Genomic DNA, 18,869 nt, shown 5'->3' on the forward strand with positions numbered 1-18,869 from the left:
GTCACATGACCGAGTCATCCAAGTGACGCTGTACGTGTCTTCACCTTCCGAGTTTATTCATTGGATACAAGTACAAGAACGCATTCGTCAAGTGAAACGAATCCAGTTCATGGCGAGATTGCAAATACGAAGATCCATTCCTGTACGTGTTTCATCTTGGTGGGTGGCGTGAATGAAACCGGACCCAATTGTTGCCGGATCGTTGCGGTGTGCGCACCTTGCCCACTTGGGGGCACGACAATACAAGTTTGGCAAATCCGCATGTCGTGCAGGTCGTGCATGTCGTGCATGTGGGCCAACTAACTCGTCGCGGCGGCGGCGGCGGCACCACCACCACGACGACGATTGGACAATGCTCAAACATTCACTTGACACAATGACAACACAGAATTAAGTGGAACATTTACCCTGAGAAGATTTCAAAGACATCTCGTGTCATTTAACGCTATGATGATGAATTCATTCATTCATATTTGCTAGTAGTATAAACGCGTGATATTTACGCACACGGGTGTATTTTGACCTACTAAATGTTAACATATATATATATATATATATAAAGTTACATAAATGTTTCTAAATATATAAACTTATATATATGTATATAAAGCTATATCAAAGTTTATAAATATATAAACTTGTATCTATCTCTTTTCTTGGTGTGTTTGCTGTTGATACTTCTTGTAGTTGCTCACGCGCGCTGGTTCATCTCCAGCCCTCGTGCGGCGCCATCTTTCCTTTTGTCGCCCGGGCTTCGTCCGAGCGCCTCGGCCTCCTCCAGGGTGGACGTCAGGGGCTCGCCCAGCGTCTCGGGCAGCATCAAGGTCAGGATGCCGACGACAAACGCCAGGATGCCCACGATGAGCTGACGACACAGAGAAAATCCAAAGGCATGATATTGGAGAAGCTCGGTCTGGCAAATAACGTGAGGAGAAACCTGAGGCAGGTAGATCCACACGTCGGCCAGGTACACGCAGAAGGGCGCCACCACGCTCCCCACGCGACACATCATGCTGCCGCTGCCCACGGCCAGAGACCTGCCACCGCCAAAAATGGACGCGCTTTCAGGAAAGAAAGGGAGGCTTGGGCCACTGGCTAGCCCGCCCGTTGCCGTTACCTGATGATGGTGGGGTAAAGCTCACAAGTGTACAGATAGATGAGACCGAAGGCGATGGCGATGGCGAACTTTCCCATCATGCTGAGGGTGATGGCCAGGGCCTCGATGTCCTGCAAAAGCACAAATACGCAAAGTTGGCCCGCCCAACCTTTCCTTTGGATTGCTGCGCTCACAGGCGACAAATCCAACTGTGACAGAATTCAACATCTTTGCTCGACGGATGGACGGCGACTTTGGCTCATGCGTTCGGAAACGGACAGCCACACACGGGCGGGCGCTGCGGCGGGCGGGCGGGCGGGCGGGCGGGCGGGCAGGCGCTGCGGCGGCCCAAAATAGACTAGGCCAAAGTCAATCTTCAAGCCGGACCATTTCTTTTTACGGCCGCATCTTTGATTTCATTCCGGGGTGGGGTGAGGGGATGCCTCGGTATTGGGTTGCGGGCCGAGTTGGGCCATCGCCGCCCGCCCGCCCGCCCGCCGTCGGTGGTGGTCGGCTTTGGCGTTTTACGTACAGAGGGAAGCACGATGGTGAGCATGCAAGCCAGCCCGGCCAGCAGCAGGGCGGGGGCGCACGTCTTCTTGCGCCCGATGCGGTCCATGGAAAAGCAGCCCACCAGGTACGAGGGAAGCTCCACGGCACCTGCGAGCAGCCCCGTGACAGCGGCGGGCGGGCGGGCGGGCGGGCAGGCAGGCAGGCAGACGCGCGGGTCCGAGTCAGATGAGCAGCTTGCTCACAGCCCAAAGCCGCTCGAGCGACTCCACCCATTTTGCGGGGCTCCTTACCGACCAGGAAGAGGTTGACGTACTGGTTCCCCCCCAGGTTGACGGATCCCAGCGAGAAGACGTAGTAGCCCAGGCTGCCGATGAACCAGATGGCCCACACGGTGAGCGAGCGGGCCGCCATCCTCCAGCTGCCAAACAGATCCAGGATGGACAGTTTCTTCTCCGGAGAGCGCTCCCCCTGCTCAAGCAGCGCTCCGCCGCCGTTGCGCTCCTCTTCCTCCTCCAGGAGCTCCTCCACCTTCAGCCGGCTCTCCAAACCGTTGACGCGGGCCATGGCGTCCAGCAGGCTCTGCGCCTCGTCGTACCTGCCTTTGGCCAGGAGGTAGAAGGGCGTCTCGGGAAGTTTCCAGCAGAAGAGCAGGAAGGGGGAGGTGCAGAGCGACAGGATGATCTGGTAGATCCACCACACGCGCACCAGGTAGCCGGTCAGAGCCACCACCATGATGCCCACGGCGAAGGCGGCGTGGACGTGCATGGAGGTCCACGTGCGGACCTTGATGCCGGTGAACTCCGTCACGTAAACAAATACCACCACCAGGTAGCCGCTGGACGCCTGGTAGGGGAACGAGAGCATATGAAACCGGAAAGAAAAATGGCAGCGTGGGTCTGACTGCTGGAAATGACGCGTGTGCGTGCCTTCCCACGCCGCTATCGGCGTCCCGCTCGGTCCGTGTGAAAAACAACAGCTGAGGGAGGGAAGGAGGGAGGGCCTTTTGACCACTCACTCACCATGGCCAGGAGGAAGCGGAAGACCACAAAGTAGTAGTAATTAGGCGAGAAGGCCACGGCCACCCCGAGTCCAAATTGGAAGAGGCTGGTCAACATCAGGATCTTGACTCTGCCGACTCTGAAGGGCAAAGGAGAGGTTGAGTCGTCGTCGTCGTCGGGCCGCCGCTTGCCGCCCGGCGCTTGCCTGTCGGCGATGTCCCCGAACACCAGCGCCCCGATCAGCACCCCCAGCATGAAGGTGGGCTGACACAGCTTGGCCAGCCAGGCCCGCTCGCACACCAGGTCCCAGGCGCTCACGATGCTCTCCTGCACTTGGCTGCGATCGTACGCGAAAGCCCCGTGGCACGATTCCAGCGATCTGTTGCCGTCATAGGCGTACGCGAAGCCCGCCCCCGGGCCCGTCCGCAGGGCCCGCCGGCAGCGGCTCAGCTCCCACTGCTCGCCGCCCAGGGTCCTGGCCACCAAGGGCCCCGCCGCGTCCCCTTTGAAGAAGGGCAGCAGGTCCTCCACACGGGAGCCGCTCAGGTTGCCGAACAAGACGTGCGTGACGTTGGCGGGAGGGCCGCACACAAAGTTGGGCGTCTCCACCAGGAAGACGGAAGCCAGGTAGTGGATCCCGCACGCCACGGCCTGGAAGGCGGCCGCAAAGTACACGCAGGCCTGAAACCTGAAAGGCGCCAATTAACAAAAGCAAACATCTGCGCACGTTTGAGGTGGACAGACGCATTGGCCAGCGAGTGAATGCTTGACTTGAGGTCAGTGTGTGCGCTCCAAACTGCATTTTGGCAAACAGCTGAGCCAATGTAAAAAGACACCAGCTGCCCACTGCTCCTTCTCTGCCTGCCACATTGCCTTCACATTCGCGGGCGGGCCTTGGTCGCGCGGCTCTCCGTACGGCGGGACGGCCGGCCGCACGCTGCGGCTGTCTCCAAGCAGGGCGGCCGGCCGGCCGGCAATGGCGAGCGCGTGTTTTGCAGACAATTAATAAGAGACATCCAAAGTCGGCGGCCTACCTTTTAAAATGCCCCAGCTCGTCAAATATCCTCTCCACCGTCATTTTGAAGAAGTGCCTCTCTGCATGTGCGTGTCCACGTCCACTTGGAGGGTGAGCAGGTGGGAGGAGGAGGAGGAGGAGGGTGCCCCCCCCCCCCCACACACACACACACAGACACACACGCACGCACGCACAAAGATGCCTTATAAGGCCTCCGTGCCACTCTTGAGAACAAAACAAGCTTCAGATTAAGCGAGTGTCCTAAACTCATCAAGTCCACCTTATGGTTCATTTTCTTTCACGTGTAAATGACTTGAGTGGTTGTTTTATCTCAAACAATGCATTTCGTGAGCTGACATGTTTCGCCGTGTACTTCCACCTTCATCAGAGGGTCACTGGTGTGCTTGTGATGAAGGCGTGCGTGGCTCACCTGTCAGATTTGACAGGTGAGTCACGTCACGCCGAAACATGTCAGGTCATGCGACCCTTAAATACAGTGTTTGAGAGAAGACAACCAGTGAAGTGAAGTCCACCGTATGCTTCTTTGACAAGCGCATCACAGTCCAGTGAGTGGATGATTTTTCATCTGTATTTTTTGGCCCCACTTTGCCACTAAAGCAGTCTTTGACTTTGAAGAATATTGAGGCTCACGACTCCTCTCTCGGCAGCGTCGCCGGCCGAGGTAACCGCTCGGAACGGCCGATTAATGATTGACGCTTTGAGCGGACTCGACTCACCCTCTAAGCCACGCCAGCGGATTCTGCCGCATCGGCAGCGTGTTTGCCCACTTGGGTGTTTGCCCTCTGTGAGACACACCGTCTGATTGTGTCATCTTTTCCCATTTGATGGATTTTGCCCAATATCTCAGCTACATTTTTCCCATCCCTTGGCCATCAATGAACTTTTCATCTGATCCAAAGTTCTCCTCCATTGGTTCAGTAAGCAGTTGCTATGGCCGTGCATTTGTTGTTGACGCTCAGGAGCGGAAGCGGTCAATGGTCATCTGCGGGCCTCCCTTGAACTTTGAAAACAAGTGGAGGGAGGGAGGGAGGGAGGCGACGGACGGCCAGTCAAGTGACCTTTGTACCTCATTTTGGGACAGGAGACGAGCGGCGCGTTCACGCCACTTTGCTTCTAATGGTGAAACTACAAGTTTATTATATCCACAAAACGTGGCCATAAAAAGGAAAGTCTAAACATTGACAAGAGAGGACAATGCAGAATGAAAAGATCAAACGGTGTCAAAAAGGAGACGTGCTGGGGGTCCAAAAGCACCGCAATCAGACTGGATGCCAGTCCCGTGGCTTTGACCCCAGCCGGGCCGGGCCGGGCCCAGCCCCTCCGCTCCCCTCCCTCCTAATCCCAGAGTTTGATTTGTCCGTCCCAACCACAAGTGATGACCTTGGAGGTTTCGTGGGGATGCCAGAGGGCGCTGATGCACACCTTGTCGTGAGCTTTGATCCTGTGGTACAGCTTGGTCGTCTTCCAGTCCCAAATGTTCAGCTTTCCGTCGGCGTCGCCCGACACCACGTAGCTGGTAGAAAAAAAAAACAAAGAGCACTTTAGCGCCCCACGGAATGCTGGGAAAATGAACGCGCGACTTGACAGAAAGTTTCTTCCTCTAATCTGACTGCTTCGGCGTAGTTTCTTACCTCATGTCCGGGGAGAAGTCCACCTGGCAGGCGTAGCCGGCGACCATGTGGCCCTTGAAGATCTTCTTCTTATTCAGGCGGAAGCGGTTTTGGGCGCCAAAGATCAAAATCTGATTGTCCATGGACTGGCACGCAAGCCATTTACCTTGGGTTTGAGCACAACAAACAGAAGTCACGGAAGCGCTGAGAAAAGCAGGCCCGGCCGGCCTAACCCGAACGACAACCGCATCATCTCGGTCCCGATGAGAGGGAGCGCTTTTGGCAGCAATTCCCTCCCATGAATGCCTGGCGCGCAGCTTGGACTCACCGTTGGGAGAGAGCGTCACGGCCGGCATGGAATGCATGCTGGGCTCGGCGATGTACTTGAAGTCCACAGGGATGTCCCTGAAAAGAAAAGGTTCAGCGTGAGAGATGGCCCCCCCCCGCCAGACGATCGAATCAAGTCAGCAAACTCCAGTTCGAGCCAAAGCTTTTTTGTTTTGTTTTTGTTTGACTCACCACTCCCAAACTCGAAGACTCTTGTCGTCCGACGTGCTTACAAAGCGCCGATTCTCATCCACAAAAGTGATGGTGTTGACGGCGCCCAGGTGCCGGTCGTACTCCTGAACCACCTCGCCCGTCCTGATGTCCCACTGGCGAGAAAGACAAGCGATGAGCGCGTGACACGTCGGAGCGCGACACCGCGCCGCTCGGCCGGCCGGCCCTATACCTGGACGATCTTCTTATCAGACATGCCGGCCACCAGAAGGTTCTGCTTTTCTTGGTCGGGGTTGAACTTGACGCAATAAGGCACCTTGCGGTTGGTGAAGCGAGAGATGCACTTTCCTGCCCACCGCAAGCAGAGGACGGCAAGCAGAGGAGTGAGCGAGCCAGCCAGCGAGCCAGCCAGCGAGCCAGCCAGCCAGCGAGCCAGCCAGCCAGCCAGCCAGCCAGCCAGCCAGCCAGCCAGCCAGCCAGCCAGCTCGCTAGCTGGCTGGCTGGCTGGCGGCGCTCGACTCTTTTCTGCCCTCTGCTGGAGAGGAAATCCACATGCATGCAAGTTTGGAGAAGCGTACCGGTCTCCGAGTCCCACAGTTTGATGTAGCGGTCGTAGGCGGCGCTGAGGAACTGATTGCCGCCGTTGTTGAAGCAAATGTCTCGCACCGCTTTACTGTGGCCTAGAAATAGGAAAAGCGGAATGATCGCAAAAATCACCAAAAGTGGGCAAGACGGATTTTGGCTCACCGATGAACGTCCGTATGCACCTCCTCTCGTTGTACACCTCCCACAACTGCGGACGGAAGGGCAGAAATTGAAAAGATGCAGCACAATGTTTGACGGGGTGCGCCTTCTTTACCTTAATCTTACAATCCATGGAGCTGGAGAGCAGGAGGTGACCCGAAAGCGGGAACAAGCGGATGGCGCTGACACCCTGCGAGAGAGATAGACGCGTGTCGTTGGCCGTGGCGCTTGCGTCCCAAATGCCTTCGGGGTCCAAGCCTTTAGGCTCGCTTTGCGCGTCGTACGCCGGCCCACGTACCTTGGTGTGGCCGGACCAAACGTGGATTTGCTTTTTAGGCAGGTAACACTTGTTCGGTGCCTCGGTCGAACGCAGGTTGACGCCCACGTCCTGGGGGATGTGCAGGTAGGACCTGCCCTGGTAGTCAAACATGTCTTTGACTGATGGGGGAGACAAACAGGATCAAAGACCTTAGCATGTCCTCATAGAAGCCAAGCGCAACAGCGATACCGTGAAGAACGGTCTTCTCTTCTGCTGGAGCTTCTTCTTCCTTGCGCCCTCGTTTCTGCCTTTTGGCGGTGATCTCGTCCAGCTCTTTCTTCTCCTCCTGTAACGCCGCATTGACACAATGGAAAGGGAAGGAAAAGAAAGCTCACGGAGAAGGCGGGCTGAGCGAGCGCATTACCTCGGTGGGTTTGGCCACCGTCTGCTCGTCCACGTATTTGGCCCACGGTCCCAAGTAGTTGTCGATATCTCCCGCGTCGCCGCCTTTGACCTTTTTCCTCTTGTCTGGCCTCTTGTAAGCGCTCTCAAACACGGTCAAGCCTGGCGGGCAAAAGTGAATTTGGACCTCTAAGTCGGAACCCCGGCCGTCACGGGCCTACCTTGATTTTTCTCAGCCTCGTCCACCGCGCCAATGTAACTGCTGCCGGTGACTTGGTTCGTGTCCACAGACGGGTCTAACGCGTAGCCTTTTGAGAAACGCCAGCAATGTCAGAAACAAGCCATCGGGTCTCCGTGGCGGCAAAACGGGCCGGCGAGCCTACCGAGCGACGAAAAGGTCCTCCTCTGCTGTTCGAACATGAAATCGTTGACGTGAGCGGGTTCGGCGAAGCCGGATAACATGTTCCTCGGGGCGGCCATCTGCTGGGTTTTGAACGGGTTTTCCGGTCCAAACTAGGAGGGAAGAAGAACACGTGAAGGCTTCATTTGTGCATCCTTTGAGCTCATTCATTGCGTTAGAAACCAAACGCGGTTCGCCCGCCTGGGTTTACCAGCACTCGCTGTAATGAACAACTTGCATGGCATAAGCGCTACAGTGCATCTAAAGCCACTTACCTCTGGCGCAAACATCGTCTCATATCTCGGGTTATAGGCGACTTCTTTCACGGAAGGGTCAAGATGGACGCCCGTCTCAACAGACTCCTAGAACACAAAATTAGAGACAATATTCTAAGAAGAAAAAAAAATCGACAATAGCATTTTGGTGCCAAAATCCTTGGTTTTCTGGCTTGTAGATAAAAGCTACATTTCGACGGACGGTGTCCCGCGAGCTATTAGGCTAATGTGCATTAGCACGCCCTCATACACTTCCTGCCTCAATGACCTACTCTGACACAGAATTGTTTACATTGACTTATTAAAAGTCTGCCATGGAGATGAGTTCAAACTCAAATCACTGAAATGGCCACGGCAGCTAAATGATTGCTTCGAGGTAACAAACGCTACTAGCTAAGTAGCTTCCATAGCTTACCTTGACAGCAACTTCGGGAGCGGAATTAAGAACCGCTACGGCCATCCCCGGGGCGGACTGTAAAGGTTTAAGGTGTGCTGTTGCGTCCGGGTCCGTCGCGTCCGATCTTTCGGGACTGCTGGTGGATTGTGACTCATTTTCCGAATCGGAATCGTTGCCGTAAGAAACGAGGGAAGACACGGCGGCGGCCATCTTGGCTGTTGTGCTTTCACCGGAAGCGCGGGTCATCGTCACTTCCGTGTCTTGTTGCGCCTTCGGAAAAAGGAAAACTATATAGCTATCGTACACATAACAATGCACGGCCAGCAAGACTTTTTATTTTTTTACTATAGCAAATGAACGCTGAAAACAAACTAAAAAGTAGTCCATTTTTATTCTTGAAGTGCCTACATTACATCGTATTAAATGGAGTACCACCACCACCACCACATCAAATACGATACATTTTTGTCTATTGTAAATGACGATGAATTCAAACAGTCACTGATGTTGAAATAAGCACCACGGTTTCATAGGACTTCCCACATTAGAAAACGATAGGTGATGCGTCGATACATGCGCAGGTCTATCCACCGTCGGCGTCCTAACAATAGAGTGGCCCGTACCACTGTCGTCACTTTGGACGGGGACATTCCCCTGCAAACGAATGCGATTCATGCACCGTTTTGGGGCGTGGACTATTAGCAAGCGCATTTCTACCAATCGGATGTAACCTTTTAATAGCACTCGTGTTGATAATAGGTTGGCGGACGCTCTTCGGTGCCCTATTCACTCAGTCCAACGCCGAAGGACTCCCTCCACTTTGGAAGAAAAGTAGCCGGCCGGCCTACTCCCCCTCCTCCGCTTCTTCTTGGACGAAGGAGCACATTCGATACGAGGGACGGTCATGGACACAAATCCGGGATCCGAATGCTTGCACGCGGCGGCATGCTCGAGCCTCGAATGAGGATGGATCGGAAAAAATAAAAAAAAAGAGGAGATAAAGGAAGAAGAGGGACTTACTCAAACTAAACAGGTATTTGTCCATAGTGCCTGCATGTCTCGTGTGTCTTTACATCTGGTCTCACCTTTTAGGACGCGTCTCCGGTTTGCAGCCAGCCAGCCAGCCAGCCAGCCCGTCGTAACTTTAGGAGCGACTCTTCTTACCACATAGGTGCATCAGTGCGATTTGAAGCGTAAAAAGACAAACAAAGGCGCCGGCGCAAGTTCATTTTTGCGCTGATGTAGACTGGTTGCATTGCAGCGTGCTCCACATCTGGGAAGCGGCAGCAGCAGCAGCAGCAGCAGCAGCCTCTTGACATGTTGGCCCTGCGCAACATCACATCTGTGGCAGAGCAAATATTTAGCGCTAAGAGCACCGACCGAGCTGACCCCATATAACATGTGCCTGTCAGGATTTGGGGGCTCCCCGCTTGAGCAAACGCCCGGCCGGATGGCTGCTTTCATTTGCTCGCTGGATGGGGTCGGGCGGGCGAGCGAGCGAGCGAGCGAGCAGCCAGCCTGCAGTTGCCGTAAGATGGGGGATGGGGGAGGCTTCTCCTAGCACAGTGGAAAAAGAAGAAGAAAAGATCACGCTTGGTGACATTTGAAACCTTCTTTGTACTGCTGGCCTAGCGCTGGAGCGGCCACTGTAAACACACGCACACACAGTCGCTTAGTGTGGAAATTGCCCTCCAGATGATGAGATTACGTTCATGGGGGGTGTACACCAGGTACATTGGGGCATAGTGGCCTAGCAGGTCAAACTACCATTTCAACAAAAGTAACATTTGGAAAGAGACTTTTTGAAGAAAAGAAAGAATTTTGTGGCAAATGCAATGACCTCGATTCGAAGCGTGTGGCAAGCGAGCCGAGCACCAATCGGTTCAGAAAAGGTGCAAGCGGAATGTCATCACAAACTTGGGGTATTCCCTCGAGGGAAAAAGCGCACGCATGAATGCTGTAGAGTAGCTACGGAAAATGGAAAAATCCAAACATTGTACGCTTTGCAGTCGCTGAGGTTCCGACTTTGTTCCATCTGGTGTGAAGTGCCGTTGCGTCACGACCGGGTTGTACTTTTAACGCCACACCGGCGATCTCTGCGCTCTGGGAAAGTGGCCCCGTTAAAGAAAGCCCCAAAACGGACGGCGGGCCCCATTGCAGCTGTTGACCCAAAGCGCTCGCTCACGTGACTCAGCCATAGGGTTGCGTTTCACAACAACGGCGAGGCCGCATCGAGACGGCCAATGAGGCAGTTTGATTTTGAAACGTGAGGCCACCCCTGGCCGTCGCGTGCGTGGGTGGGTGACGTTCTCTCAGGTTGCCCCAGGATAAGTGTTGGTGAAAAGGAATTTGATGTCAAAGTTGCATAGCGAAGAGACCCACCCGGCTCTGCCCTCCCTTCCCCGTTCCGTGCCATTTGGACAATCTCAGCGCCTGCCTATCTGTGAGCCGTTGGGCTGCCAGGCACTCACACAGGACCTATTGTCGGTCCCCTTGGCAAAGGCCCACGGCTCCACAATAAGGCGCCTTCTGTGCCTGCTCTCCGCTGGCCCGACAGTCGGACAGCCAGCTCCATTTGGACGTCCCTGGTGTGTTTCTCCGCTGCTTCCCCGTTGAGTGCCCAGTCGCATGTAAGAAAAAAGTGGGAGCCTTTGATGGAAGCTGCCGCTCTTGCATTCGGTGATGGAATGGTGAAGAAAGTAGGGAAAGGACGCCAGTTGGCCTTTGTTTGCATGCCCGCAGCTCGCTCCGTGCGCGCACTCTTATGTAAGACGCATGCGTCTGACGCATCTGTGAAGCTCTCCTTTGTGTCTTTGCGCCACTGCACTGGCGTGGAAGACAGCCAAGATGCCTGAATGTCATTGACCGCCTGCCTCGAAGGTCACAGCCAGGGAAGCCAGATTGTGCCTCAAACGTGGAGTTCGGTGCCTGCCTGGATGATGGCTCGCTCCATCATTCATGTCTGAAAGGCAGGGAAAAAGAAAAAAAAGCCAAATGAGCTGCAGTCGGGATGAGAAAGGAGGCCGCCATTTGAATGGAGGCCCCTCAGCTCTACCTAGTGGACAGATGGCGCAGGCGCAAGGACGACGCCACCCATGAGGCTCCGTGAGAAACTGGAACAGGGCCTCGCCGACGGGCTGACCTCAATCGCGGTCCATCTCGTACCCTCCGGAATTCTTTCCCCGGCCGGCGCGAGCGTACAGCCACTTCTTATCCAAAGCCGGGCCTTCGTTATTCATTCGAGTCTTTTGCTTCCCACACTGTGCCCGGTTGAGGGGAGACAGCCACGCATACCTACTCGCGTGTTTGTATCGATCTGGCGCTGACGTTCTCCCCCCCCCCCCCTCAGGCGAGGATGCCGCTGGTGCAGCGCGCCATCGAGCCCAGGCACCTGTGCCACGCGGCGCTGCCGAGGAACATCGCCAACGAGCTGGAATGCGTGACCAACATCTCGTTGGCCGGCGTCATCCGACAGCTCAGCAGCCTCAGTCGGTACACCGCCGATGAGTGGTAGACCCGGGCGGCCGGCCGGCGGCTCTTTGTCACCGTCCGTCCTCCTGCTGCTTTTCAGGCAAATACGCAGAAGACCTGTTTGGGCAGCTGTTTGACGAGGCGCACTCCTTCACCTTCCGGGTCAACTCTCTGCAGGAGCGCGTGGAGCGCCTCTCCATCAGCGTCACGCAGCTGGACCCCAAAGAGGAAGAACGTGAGCGAGCCTCCGCCCGAGCGAGCGAGCGGTCGGTCGTCCCTTCCTCCATGTGGACTCGATGTCCTTCCCCCTCCCTTCAGTGTCGCTACAGGACATCACCATGAGGAAGGCCTTCAGGAGCTCCACCGTCCAGGACCAGCAGCTGTTTGAGCGCCGCTCGCTGCCCGAGCCCATGCAGGAGAGCTACGGGGCCTGCGAGCGCCCGCCGCCTCTCAACATCCTCTCGGCCTACAGGTCCGGCTTTTCTGCTTTGTTTGCCTCGCGTTCTAGATTACCATCCGGGCGGAGAACCTCGCCGACACCGAAAGACCTGTTTGGCTGAAGGTAACGCCCTTCCTTGTTGCGCGCAGGGACGACGGCAAGGAAGCTCTCAAGTTCTACACCAACCCTTCCTACTTTTTTGACCTGTGGCGAGAGAAGATGCTGCAGGACACGGAAGACAAGCGAAAGGAGAGGCGCAAACAAAAAGTGCGTCTTGTGACTTGGCCGCGTTTCCGCCGAGCGCTTGGCTTGGCTTGGCCTGGCCTTGAGTAGCGTGGCGTAGTGCAATTGCTTCTAGGATGCGCCGCCTCTTTATTTGCCTAAGCAGGGAATTGTAGTCTCCCTTTTGTGTCCGACAGCACTTTTCCTTTTGTGTTCCCGCTGTTGCAGAAAGTTGATTTTTGTTTGAGCTCTGGCGCAGTCCCTGATGCTTGTCCTCCCCCCCCCCCCTGTCCATTTGGTTTTGCTTTGTGTCTTGTAGTCGCAGGACCCCCGCATGTACGATCAGGTCTATAGGTACTTAGACCTTCCGGCGCAGGTATGTGACTTTTCTTTGTTGTTTTTTATTTGCGCCGTTTGTGCTGACCTATGTGTGGCCAGGAGAACTTGAAGGCAATTTAGCCGTAGTTTGTTGGTGCAAATGGCCCAAACTTTCTCAAAGGGGTATTTGCAGGCATTTTCCAAACTACTCAGTAGACTTGCTAATCGCCAAACACCAAAACTAAGACATGGCAAGGAAGGCGTTCTTTGAATGCAAGAAATTTTAGGACTCAGAGAAAATGTTGCCTTTTTTTTTTTAAGGAATAGGAAATCTAACAAAGGCTTACCCGTTGTCTTTGCATTTTGTCGTAACGCCAAGCTGAAGGGCGTGGATCGCCCGGCCGAGCCCGACAAGGTGCCGAGGGCGCCCCACGACCGCAAAAAGGAGTGGCAGAAGCTGGCGCTGGGTGCCGAGTTGGCCCAGGACGTGGACAAGCGCAGAGAGACCAACGGCTCCGCAGGTTACCCTGACGACAGGTGCGTGCGTGCGTGAACCCACCGTCAATTTGATTTGCATAAGACACACACAGAGCAAAAGTATTCAGCCCCGTTTGAGCAATAACATTGAAGGAAAAGTTTCGGCTTACCTAATGCGCACGTGGCGTGGCGTGTGGGTCCGGCCAGGGCTCAGCTGTACTTGGAGCACTTGGACGGGCCCTTCTCACTGGCGGCGCTGCCCTACAGCCAAATGAACGAGCTGCTGAGCCGCAGCGGAGACAGAGCGTACCCCAGGCCCAATGACCCGCCGCCGCCTCCGCCGCCGCCGCCGCCCGCCGCGCAGCAGCCAGGCGAGATCAAGCCGGCCTCCGTCATCAGGTGGGCACGCAAGCTTTTTGCCAAAGCGCTCACGAAGCGATGATGTGACTGACGCCCGCTCCGCCGTTGTCGTCTGCCCGCTCGCAGTTGCGTTTCGGGCTTCTCGGACAGCAGGCCCGAGTCTCCGGCGCGGCCGGCCGGCCTCAAGTGCAACGCTCATCCTCCCCCGCCTCCCCCTCCGCCTCTCCCCGCCCTGCATCAGCAGCCGCCGGCGGCCATCCCCCCTCCCCCAGCGCCTCTGCAGATCGGCCCGGGGGTGCTCCACCCGGCTCCCCCGCCGGTGGCGCCCCCGCTCCGCTCGTCCTCACCCGCCCGCCTCCTGCAGATTGCGGACAAGGGCCCGCGCGGCTTCCAAGCCCAGCCGGACGGCGCCGGCCTGCCTCCTCCGCCGGTGCCGCCCCCCCTGCCGGCCGACGGAGCGCGGGGCTCCTCGCCCTGTCCGGCGGGACCGCCGCCCGTACCGGCCTTCCCGTCCCACTCCAATGTGCACGATTTGGGAGTCAAGAGGCAGCAGCTGGCCAATCTGCCGCCCATCAGCGACGCCCGCAGCGTTCTGTTGGAGGCCATTCGAAAGGGTACGTACGCGCTGCATGGTTACGCTGGCCCTTCTTCACGCTCCACATGTGTAGCAATTGGCCAAAAGCAGGACCTGAGTTTTTTTTTTTTTTTAATCCCACCTTCTCAGGCATCCAGCTGCGCAAGGTGGAGGAGCAACGAGAGCAAGAGGCTAAACACGAGCGGGTGGGCAACGACGTGGCCACTATCCTGTCCCGCCGCATCGCCGTCGAGTACTCGGACTCGGAGGACGAGTCCGAGTTTGACGAAGGCGACTGGATGGAGTGACGCCGGCCGGGAGGGAGGGAGGAGCCAGCCAGCCAGCCAGCCAGCGGACGCTCGCTCGCTCACTGGCCTCGGCGGTCGTCTTCCTTGTGCTGCGAAAGATCACTCTCTTGGCTTTGTGCACTCCCTTGTGCAATTATGGGATCCCTTTTGTTTTGTTTAAAGCCCAGGTGGGTGGACAACCTAGGGCTGGAGGTCCCGCCCCTACGATGCATTTCTTTGTTAACAGAGGGAGCGCAGTGAAGACCGGATCTGGTTTGGAATCCCCAAAAGTGATTCCTTCATGCGCCATGATTCCAACATATCACCTCAGAGCAACAAATATGACATATGTTGCCTAGGCCTGCTTTAATGGCAGAACTAACTCAAAGACGCATTTGGTCTTTGCCATGTTTTTTTTTTGTGTGTGAGTTGTTGTTGTCGTGCGCGTCCACCCACCACCCTTTGACTCCAGGAAGCTCCTAGCTGGAGCGTGTCTGGCCGCCTGCCCGTCCAGGTTTTGTGTCCATATCAGGAAAGAACTCTTGAGCCATTGTTGTTGGGTTGGTTTTTTTTTTGGAAGCCGGCCGAGCCCATCCTTTGCGCTCGACGCGTCGCGGCTCGGATGAAGTATAAAGAGTTTCTGAGTCCAGGTACACTGGGTCCAACGCCAACGAAGGCAGCTTTTCCACCACGCACGCACACACGCACACACACGCACACACACACACACACACACACACACACACACACACACACACACACACACACACACAGATTCCCCTCGACTGCGTAACGAGCGGCCTTACCTCCTTTGGTTCTACAACAGCAACCTGCGGACGACACTTTGCGTCACAGGAACAAGAAAAAGAGAGACAGAGAAGAAAACGTCAGTCATGGTTTCTGTCTGTCTGTCCGTCCTTTGTGTTCTTCGACTTGCCTTCTTGTCCAAACGTGTTGAGTCGATGAATGTATCGTGCCGTTACTACTTACTTGCCTGCCTGCGCTTGGTTGGATTTGTCGTTTCTATGTTTGCGGAGAGAGCCTGATTTGGAGAAGAAAAAGAAAGATGAGCTCAACGTGACAGAACGTTCCAAACTGTTAGAGTTTGCACGAATGAATAAAAATCAAGTTATGTCTCCAAATGTTCCTCACTTCTGCCACCAGCCAAGACGAAGAGATCTCCTCATACTGTTCAGACGGCTCAGCATCTTCATCCACGGATGACTTTTAGAGCATCTTGTGGACCATTTCACAGGCCTGCTGTTAACAGTCATTCCAAAAGACAACATTCTGTTTGATCGACACAATGAGGGACGTTGGAACGAGCTAGCTAGCTGGCTAGCTCAGAACGACAATCCAGCAGGTTTTGGGATGCTTTCGGAAACGGCAGTTCACTTCCAGATTCGTTAGATGTCGCTGATGCATGTAATTGATGGTTTACCGAACGCAAAAGTTGGACACCGAATGGCAGCACAATGCAAACAATTCAAAACGAGCCCACCCTCCCAAACAGAAAACATGTCATATTTAAGATTGTATCTTTCTATTTTCTCTCAATGTGGTGACAATTGTTGAAACATATACGGGAGCAGACATTTCCCGCCATACATTTTCCCAAGTCAGAGTCAAAATTGGAAAGAATATTCCAAATCGAGACGGCGTTCTCTCCGGAGACTTCAATGACCCATTCAAAATGGCGGTCGCGGCTACGTATCCCTGCAACGGAGATAGATAGATCTAGATATCCCAGCAACGGCGATAGCGCCGGAACCAGCGACGAAGAAAAACTTGCTACGTATCCTAGCAACGGGGGTACATCCGCAACGCGTCGGAACCAACGAAGAAGAAACTAAACTTCCGCATACGTCTCCCTAGTCCACTCCCCGCGTTGTTACCTTTTCGCAAATGGTGAAAGTGAAGGACAAACGTCGGCAGAACGTCAGCGTGGCCACTGAGGTAACACGACGAGCCTCGTTTTGTCCGCTGCTAGCTATTGCCCTTTCAAGACGCTTGTTTGCTGCGATGACTGCAGATTGACCGCTTGGAGGAGCGGCGCGCGCGTTGCCATGACAAATTGGAAAAGGCAGATTTCAGGAGCAGGAAAGACAAGTTGTCCGCGGACGAGAGGTGACAGACAATATTACACGTCGAAATTGGCAGCATCAAGTACATTTGTTTGGGATTTAGTTTTTGCCAGAGTAGGCTCATTTATTGCCCTTGCCTTCTCTTCTCACAGGCATCAACTGGAAAAGCAAAGGGCAACCGTAACGGAACGGATGCAAAATTTAGGTGTGTACCAAAAGTGCGTGATTTGAGTCCGACACAAAGTTGCTCAAAATGTTGCCTCGCACCAGACAAGGAGTTGCGGCAATTACGAGCGCAGAACAGGACCAACGCCGTGCTGTCGGTGGCCGTGCTGGCCGTCTGCGCTCTCTTCTACTACATCTTTGTCTACGACGACCGCCGACAGTCGTGAGCACAAATTGCAACCGTCCAACACTCGTTGGTCTGGGGTTTTTTTTTTTCTTCCCCCATCCAAACCCTGACCAAAGCGGGCGCTCCTAATCGCGGAGATGCCTACTGCCGAGCCGTTCCGGAAGCCCGCTGGAGCGTTTCTATCGTCATCCGTCGCTGCTGGAAAGAAGGAGAGTCGAGCGCACCGTGCGGAGTCAATGTTCACGTGGCTTCCACGTCGCGTGCCGATGCCGCGACCGTCTGACGTCTGCAGCCACCCGTGAGCCCGAGCGACCTTTGTTGCCTTTCGACGTCTTGTCAAATCCAAGCGGCTTTTCCGATCGCAGAAGCGCTCGGCTATTCCTCTCCGTATTTGAAGAGGCTCGGCTATATGACTAGATTTTGTTTCCCATTAAAAGGCAATTTTCTGCTTCATTCTGTGACTCACTGCTTCAAAATCATTAGACGTGCTAATGCTAATAGGACGGCGCAATGAAAGTGTCGAGCCAAAACAGTTTGAATGTGTACCTGCCTGCCTGGCTGCCTGCCTCCTGTTTCAAAGGAAGGAGAGGGAAACGCTAAGTGTGGATATGCTAATGGTAAAAGGCACGGCGGGTCAAAATGACTCGTGTGACTCATCACGTGGAGCGGCCGGCGTTAACGGCAGCTAATAGGCCGTCGTACCTCAGCGGCGATCAAGTGAGGCGCGGTCTGACACACCGGCGAAGACGCGGGCAGTCACTGCAAAGAAAGGGGGCGGGCGACGAGAAATAGCGTCGGTGCTCAGAAAGAAAGCTATGTTGGCAGACGGATGCTCAAAAGCTGCAAAATACAACGTTGCCGCGGGGACGGCCGCTGACGAGGCAATGCGGAGCCAACCCGAAGCCACGGCGTCTTTACTGAGGCACCGCCGTTGAATGGCGTTATGATGAACCCAAGGAAGGACGGAAGGAAGGAAGGAAGGAAGGAGCACGCACCCACGGCTCCAAAAGACTGCGCTTCCGAAGAAGCGTCGCCGCCCCATCGTCACGCGTAATCTGCCGGGCATGTTTTGCGTTTCCGTGGTAACCTTAAGTGTGATGAGGACACGTTTGGAGCCACGTTTTGATTACGCAACATCTCAAGACTTTTTTTTCCAATCAAAGCAAAAGTCAACGACCTGAAGAATTTGCTCCCTGAGGGGAGAGTGTCAAGAATGATGAGGAATAATTGGGTGGCCAGATTCCAGCCCAGCATTTCAACTCTTGCACTGGCTGCTGCTGCTGCTGAATAATTCAAGTGACAAAACAGCACAGTTTGCACGATTTGGTTTTCATACGAATGACCGTTTTGATACTTTTCAAAATGGAACCGCATCTTTCCATTGAATGTGCAATGCTCCGTCCGTGCGTCCATTCGGAAAAGCGTCGCGCAAGCACTAAGGGAGGAACATTTTAACAGCTGATGAGGCGCGAGCGAGCGAGCGAGCAACAACATCTGTCGAGGGGAGGAAAAACAGCAGCAAGAACAAACATGGAGGTCCTGTCAGTTGATATGCATTAAACCTCTGACCCATTTCCGCCTTGCTCTTCGCGCACGCGGCGACGACGACTTGATTGGAAATTTCTGCAAGACCTTTCGAGTGACTCACCCGGGCGAAAGGTTTCATCGGCGGCCACTTTGGCTGGCGAAGAAGGCACGTGCACACAAGCACGCCCGCACGCAAACACACCTAAAGAGGTGTCCAGGCGATTTCGCCGATGCCGCCATTAGCCGGAAGGGCGGGCCAACAATGAGGCGGAGAGTAACGCACGTGTTGGACCTTTCTGCATTTGGAGCACTTTATTCTTTTCTTTTCTTTTTTTTTCCTGGTAGAAAATGGCACAAGAAGGGTTGTTAGAATACTGCTTTGGCATTTCAAAACCAAACGAAAACAAAACAGAGACTGACGGTGAATCAAGTGCACTTGTCTTTTGCCACGAGTGAAGTCTGACGTTTTTTCTCAGAGTTTCTCGAAGCTCCCTCCAGAACTGCCAAATAGTTAGGAACTTGGAATCGTT

General features: G+C 54.8%; 4 protein-coding genes across 10 annotated transcripts; 2 read left to right on the forward strand and 2 right to left on the reverse strand.

Moving 5' to 3' along the window:
- Window positions 1-35: 35 nt before the first annotated feature.
- On the reverse strand, window positions 36-3,730 carry slc22a16 (solute carrier family 22 member 16). Its single transcript, XM_085937645.1, has 8 exons — window positions 3,642-3,730; window positions 2,813-3,295; window positions 2,629-2,746; window positions 1,900-2,452; window positions 1,629-1,756; window positions 1,118-1,227; window positions 938-1,037; window positions 36-865 (listed from the first exon to the last, which is right to left on the reverse strand). Exons 1-8 carry the CDS (start codon window positions 3,683-3,685, stop codon window positions 692-694), a joined length of 1,710 nt encoding a protein of 569 aa, XP_085793771.1. The 5' UTR covers window positions 3,686-3,730; the 3' UTR covers window positions 36-691.
- A 1,019-nt stretch (window positions 3,731-4,749) lies between these two features.
- cdc40 (cell division cycle 40 homolog (S. cerevisiae)) lies at window positions 4,750-18,476 on the reverse strand. Of its 4 annotated transcripts, none has more exons than XM_085937122.1 (21): window positions 18,461-18,476; window positions 15,529-15,636; window positions 15,367-15,418; window positions 15,183-15,218; window positions 9,314-9,785; window positions 8,772-9,183; window positions 8,247-8,498; window positions 7,832-7,918; window positions 7,540-7,669; window positions 7,378-7,464; window positions 7,179-7,318; window positions 7,004-7,100; window positions 6,794-6,933; window positions 6,611-6,685; window positions 6,499-6,544; window positions 6,330-6,431; window positions 5,984-6,099; window positions 5,773-5,906; window positions 5,582-5,658; window positions 5,275-5,419; window positions 4,750-5,156 (listed from the first exon to the last, which is right to left on the reverse strand). In XM_085937122.1, exons 6-21 carry the CDS (start codon window positions 8,937-8,939, stop codon window positions 4,979-4,981), a joined length of 1,974 nt encoding a protein of 657 aa, XP_085793248.1. In that variant the 5' UTR covers window positions 8,940-9,183; window positions 9,314-9,785; window positions 15,183-15,218; window positions 15,367-15,418; window positions 15,529-15,636; window positions 18,461-18,476; the 3' UTR covers window positions 4,750-4,978. The 4 variants fall into 4 exon arrangements, with proteins under 4 accessions (XP_085793248.1, XP_085793253.1, XP_085793247.1 ...); XM_085937127.1 differs by lacking the exon at window positions 18,461-18,476 and having other exon boundaries at window positions 8,772-8,882; window positions 8,960-9,183; window positions 15,529-16,085; XM_085937121.1 differs by lacking the exon at window positions 18,461-18,476 and having other exon boundaries at window positions 15,529-16,085.
- On the forward strand, window positions 8,924-15,704 carry wasf1 (WASP family member 1). Of its 3 annotated transcripts, XM_085937135.1 has the most exons (11): window positions 8,924-9,261; window positions 9,321-9,399; window positions 11,578-11,716; window positions 11,800-11,934; window positions 12,018-12,171; window positions 12,288-12,405; window positions 12,680-12,736; window positions 13,058-13,215; window positions 13,363-13,554; window positions 13,642-14,129; window positions 14,240-15,704. In XM_085937135.1, the coding sequence occupies exons 3-11, from the start codon at window positions 11,584-11,586 to the stop codon at window positions 14,395-14,397; spliced, it is 1,593 nt and encodes a 530-aa protein (XP_085793261.1). In that variant the 5' UTR covers window positions 8,924-9,261; window positions 9,321-9,399; window positions 11,578-11,583; the 3' UTR covers window positions 14,398-15,704. The 3 variants fall into 3 exon arrangements, with proteins under 3 accessions (XP_085793261.1, XP_085793263.1, XP_085793260.1); XM_085937137.1 differs by lacking the exon at window positions 9,321-9,399 and having other exon boundaries at window positions 8,926-9,261; window positions 13,423-13,554; XM_085937134.1 differs by lacking the exon at window positions 9,321-9,399 and having other exon boundaries at window positions 8,928-9,261; window positions 14,240-15,703.
- Window positions 16,144-17,265, forward strand: ccdc167 (coiled-coil domain containing 167). Of its 2 annotated transcripts, none has more exons than XM_085937141.1 (4): window positions 16,144-16,332; window positions 16,409-16,503; window positions 16,613-16,665; window positions 16,929-17,265. In XM_085937141.1, exons 1-4 carry the CDS (start codon window positions 16,282-16,284, stop codon window positions 17,093-17,095), a joined length of 366 nt encoding a protein of 121 aa, XP_085793267.1. In that variant the 5' UTR covers window positions 16,144-16,281; the 3' UTR covers window positions 17,096-17,265. The 2 variants fall into 2 exon arrangements, with proteins under 2 accessions (XP_085793267.1, XP_085793268.1); XM_085937142.1 differs by having other exon boundaries at window positions 16,169-16,332; window positions 16,731-17,080.
- Window positions 18,477-18,869: the final 393 nt, after the last annotated feature.

This window comes from Syngnathus leptorhynchus, chromosome 18, assembly GCF_054491065.1.
Source record: "Syngnathus leptorhynchus isolate UIUO chromosome 18, UIUO_Slep, whole genome shotgun sequence".
NCBI lineage: Eukaryota > Metazoa > Chordata > Actinopteri > Syngnathiformes > Syngnathidae > Syngnathus > Syngnathus leptorhynchus.

Bases quoted from the DNA above. Each gene is read 5' to 3' on its own strand.
- slc22a16 (XM_085937645.1), bottom strand. From the start codon at position 3,685: ATGACGGTGGAGAGGATATTTGACGAGCTGGGGCATTTTAAAAG. The intron at 3,296-3,641 runs GTAGGCCGCCGA...GGCGCCTTTCAG, and splicing joins GAGCTGGGGCATTTTAAAAG to GTTTCAGGCCTGCGTGTACT. The intron at 1,228-1,628 runs GTACGTAAAACG...GTGCTTTTGCAG, and splicing joins TCACCATCGTGCTTCCCTCT to GACATCGAGGCCCTGGCCAT.
- cdc40 (XM_085937122.1), bottom strand. From the start codon at position 8,939: ATGCGCTTGCTAATAGTCCACGCCCCAAAACGGTGCATGAATCGCATT. The intron at 8,499-8,771 runs GTGGGAAGTCCT...CTTTTTCCGAAG, and splicing joins ATCACCTATCGTTTTCTAAT to GCGCAACAAGACACGGAAGT. The intron at 7,319-7,377 runs GTAGGCCCGTGA...TTTGCCCGCCAG, and splicing joins CGAGGCTGAGAAAAATCAAG to GCTTGACCGTGTTTGAGAGC.
- wasf1 (XM_085937135.1), top strand. From the start codon at position 11,584: ATGCCGCTGGTGCAGCGCGCCATCGAGCCCAGGCACCTGTGCCACGCG. The intron at 11,717-11,799 runs GTCGGTACACCG...GCTGCTTTTCAG, and splicing joins CCGACAGCTCAGCAGCCTCA to GCAAATACGCAGAAGACCTG. The intron at 13,216-13,362 runs GTGCGTGCGTGC...GGGTCCGGCCAG, and splicing joins GCAGGTTACCCTGACGACAG to GGCTCAGCTGTACTTGGAGC.
- ccdc167 (XM_085937141.1), top strand. From the start codon at position 16,282: ATGGTGAAAGTGAAGGACAAACGTCGGCAGAACGTCAGCGTGGCCACT. The intron at 16,333-16,408 runs GTAACACGACGA...CGATGACTGCAG, and splicing joins ACGTCAGCGTGGCCACTGAG to ATTGACCGCTTGGAGGAGCG. The intron at 16,666-16,928 runs GTGTGTACCAAA...CCCTGACCAAAG, and splicing joins GGAACGGATGCAAAATTTAG to CGGGCGCTCCTAATCGCGGA.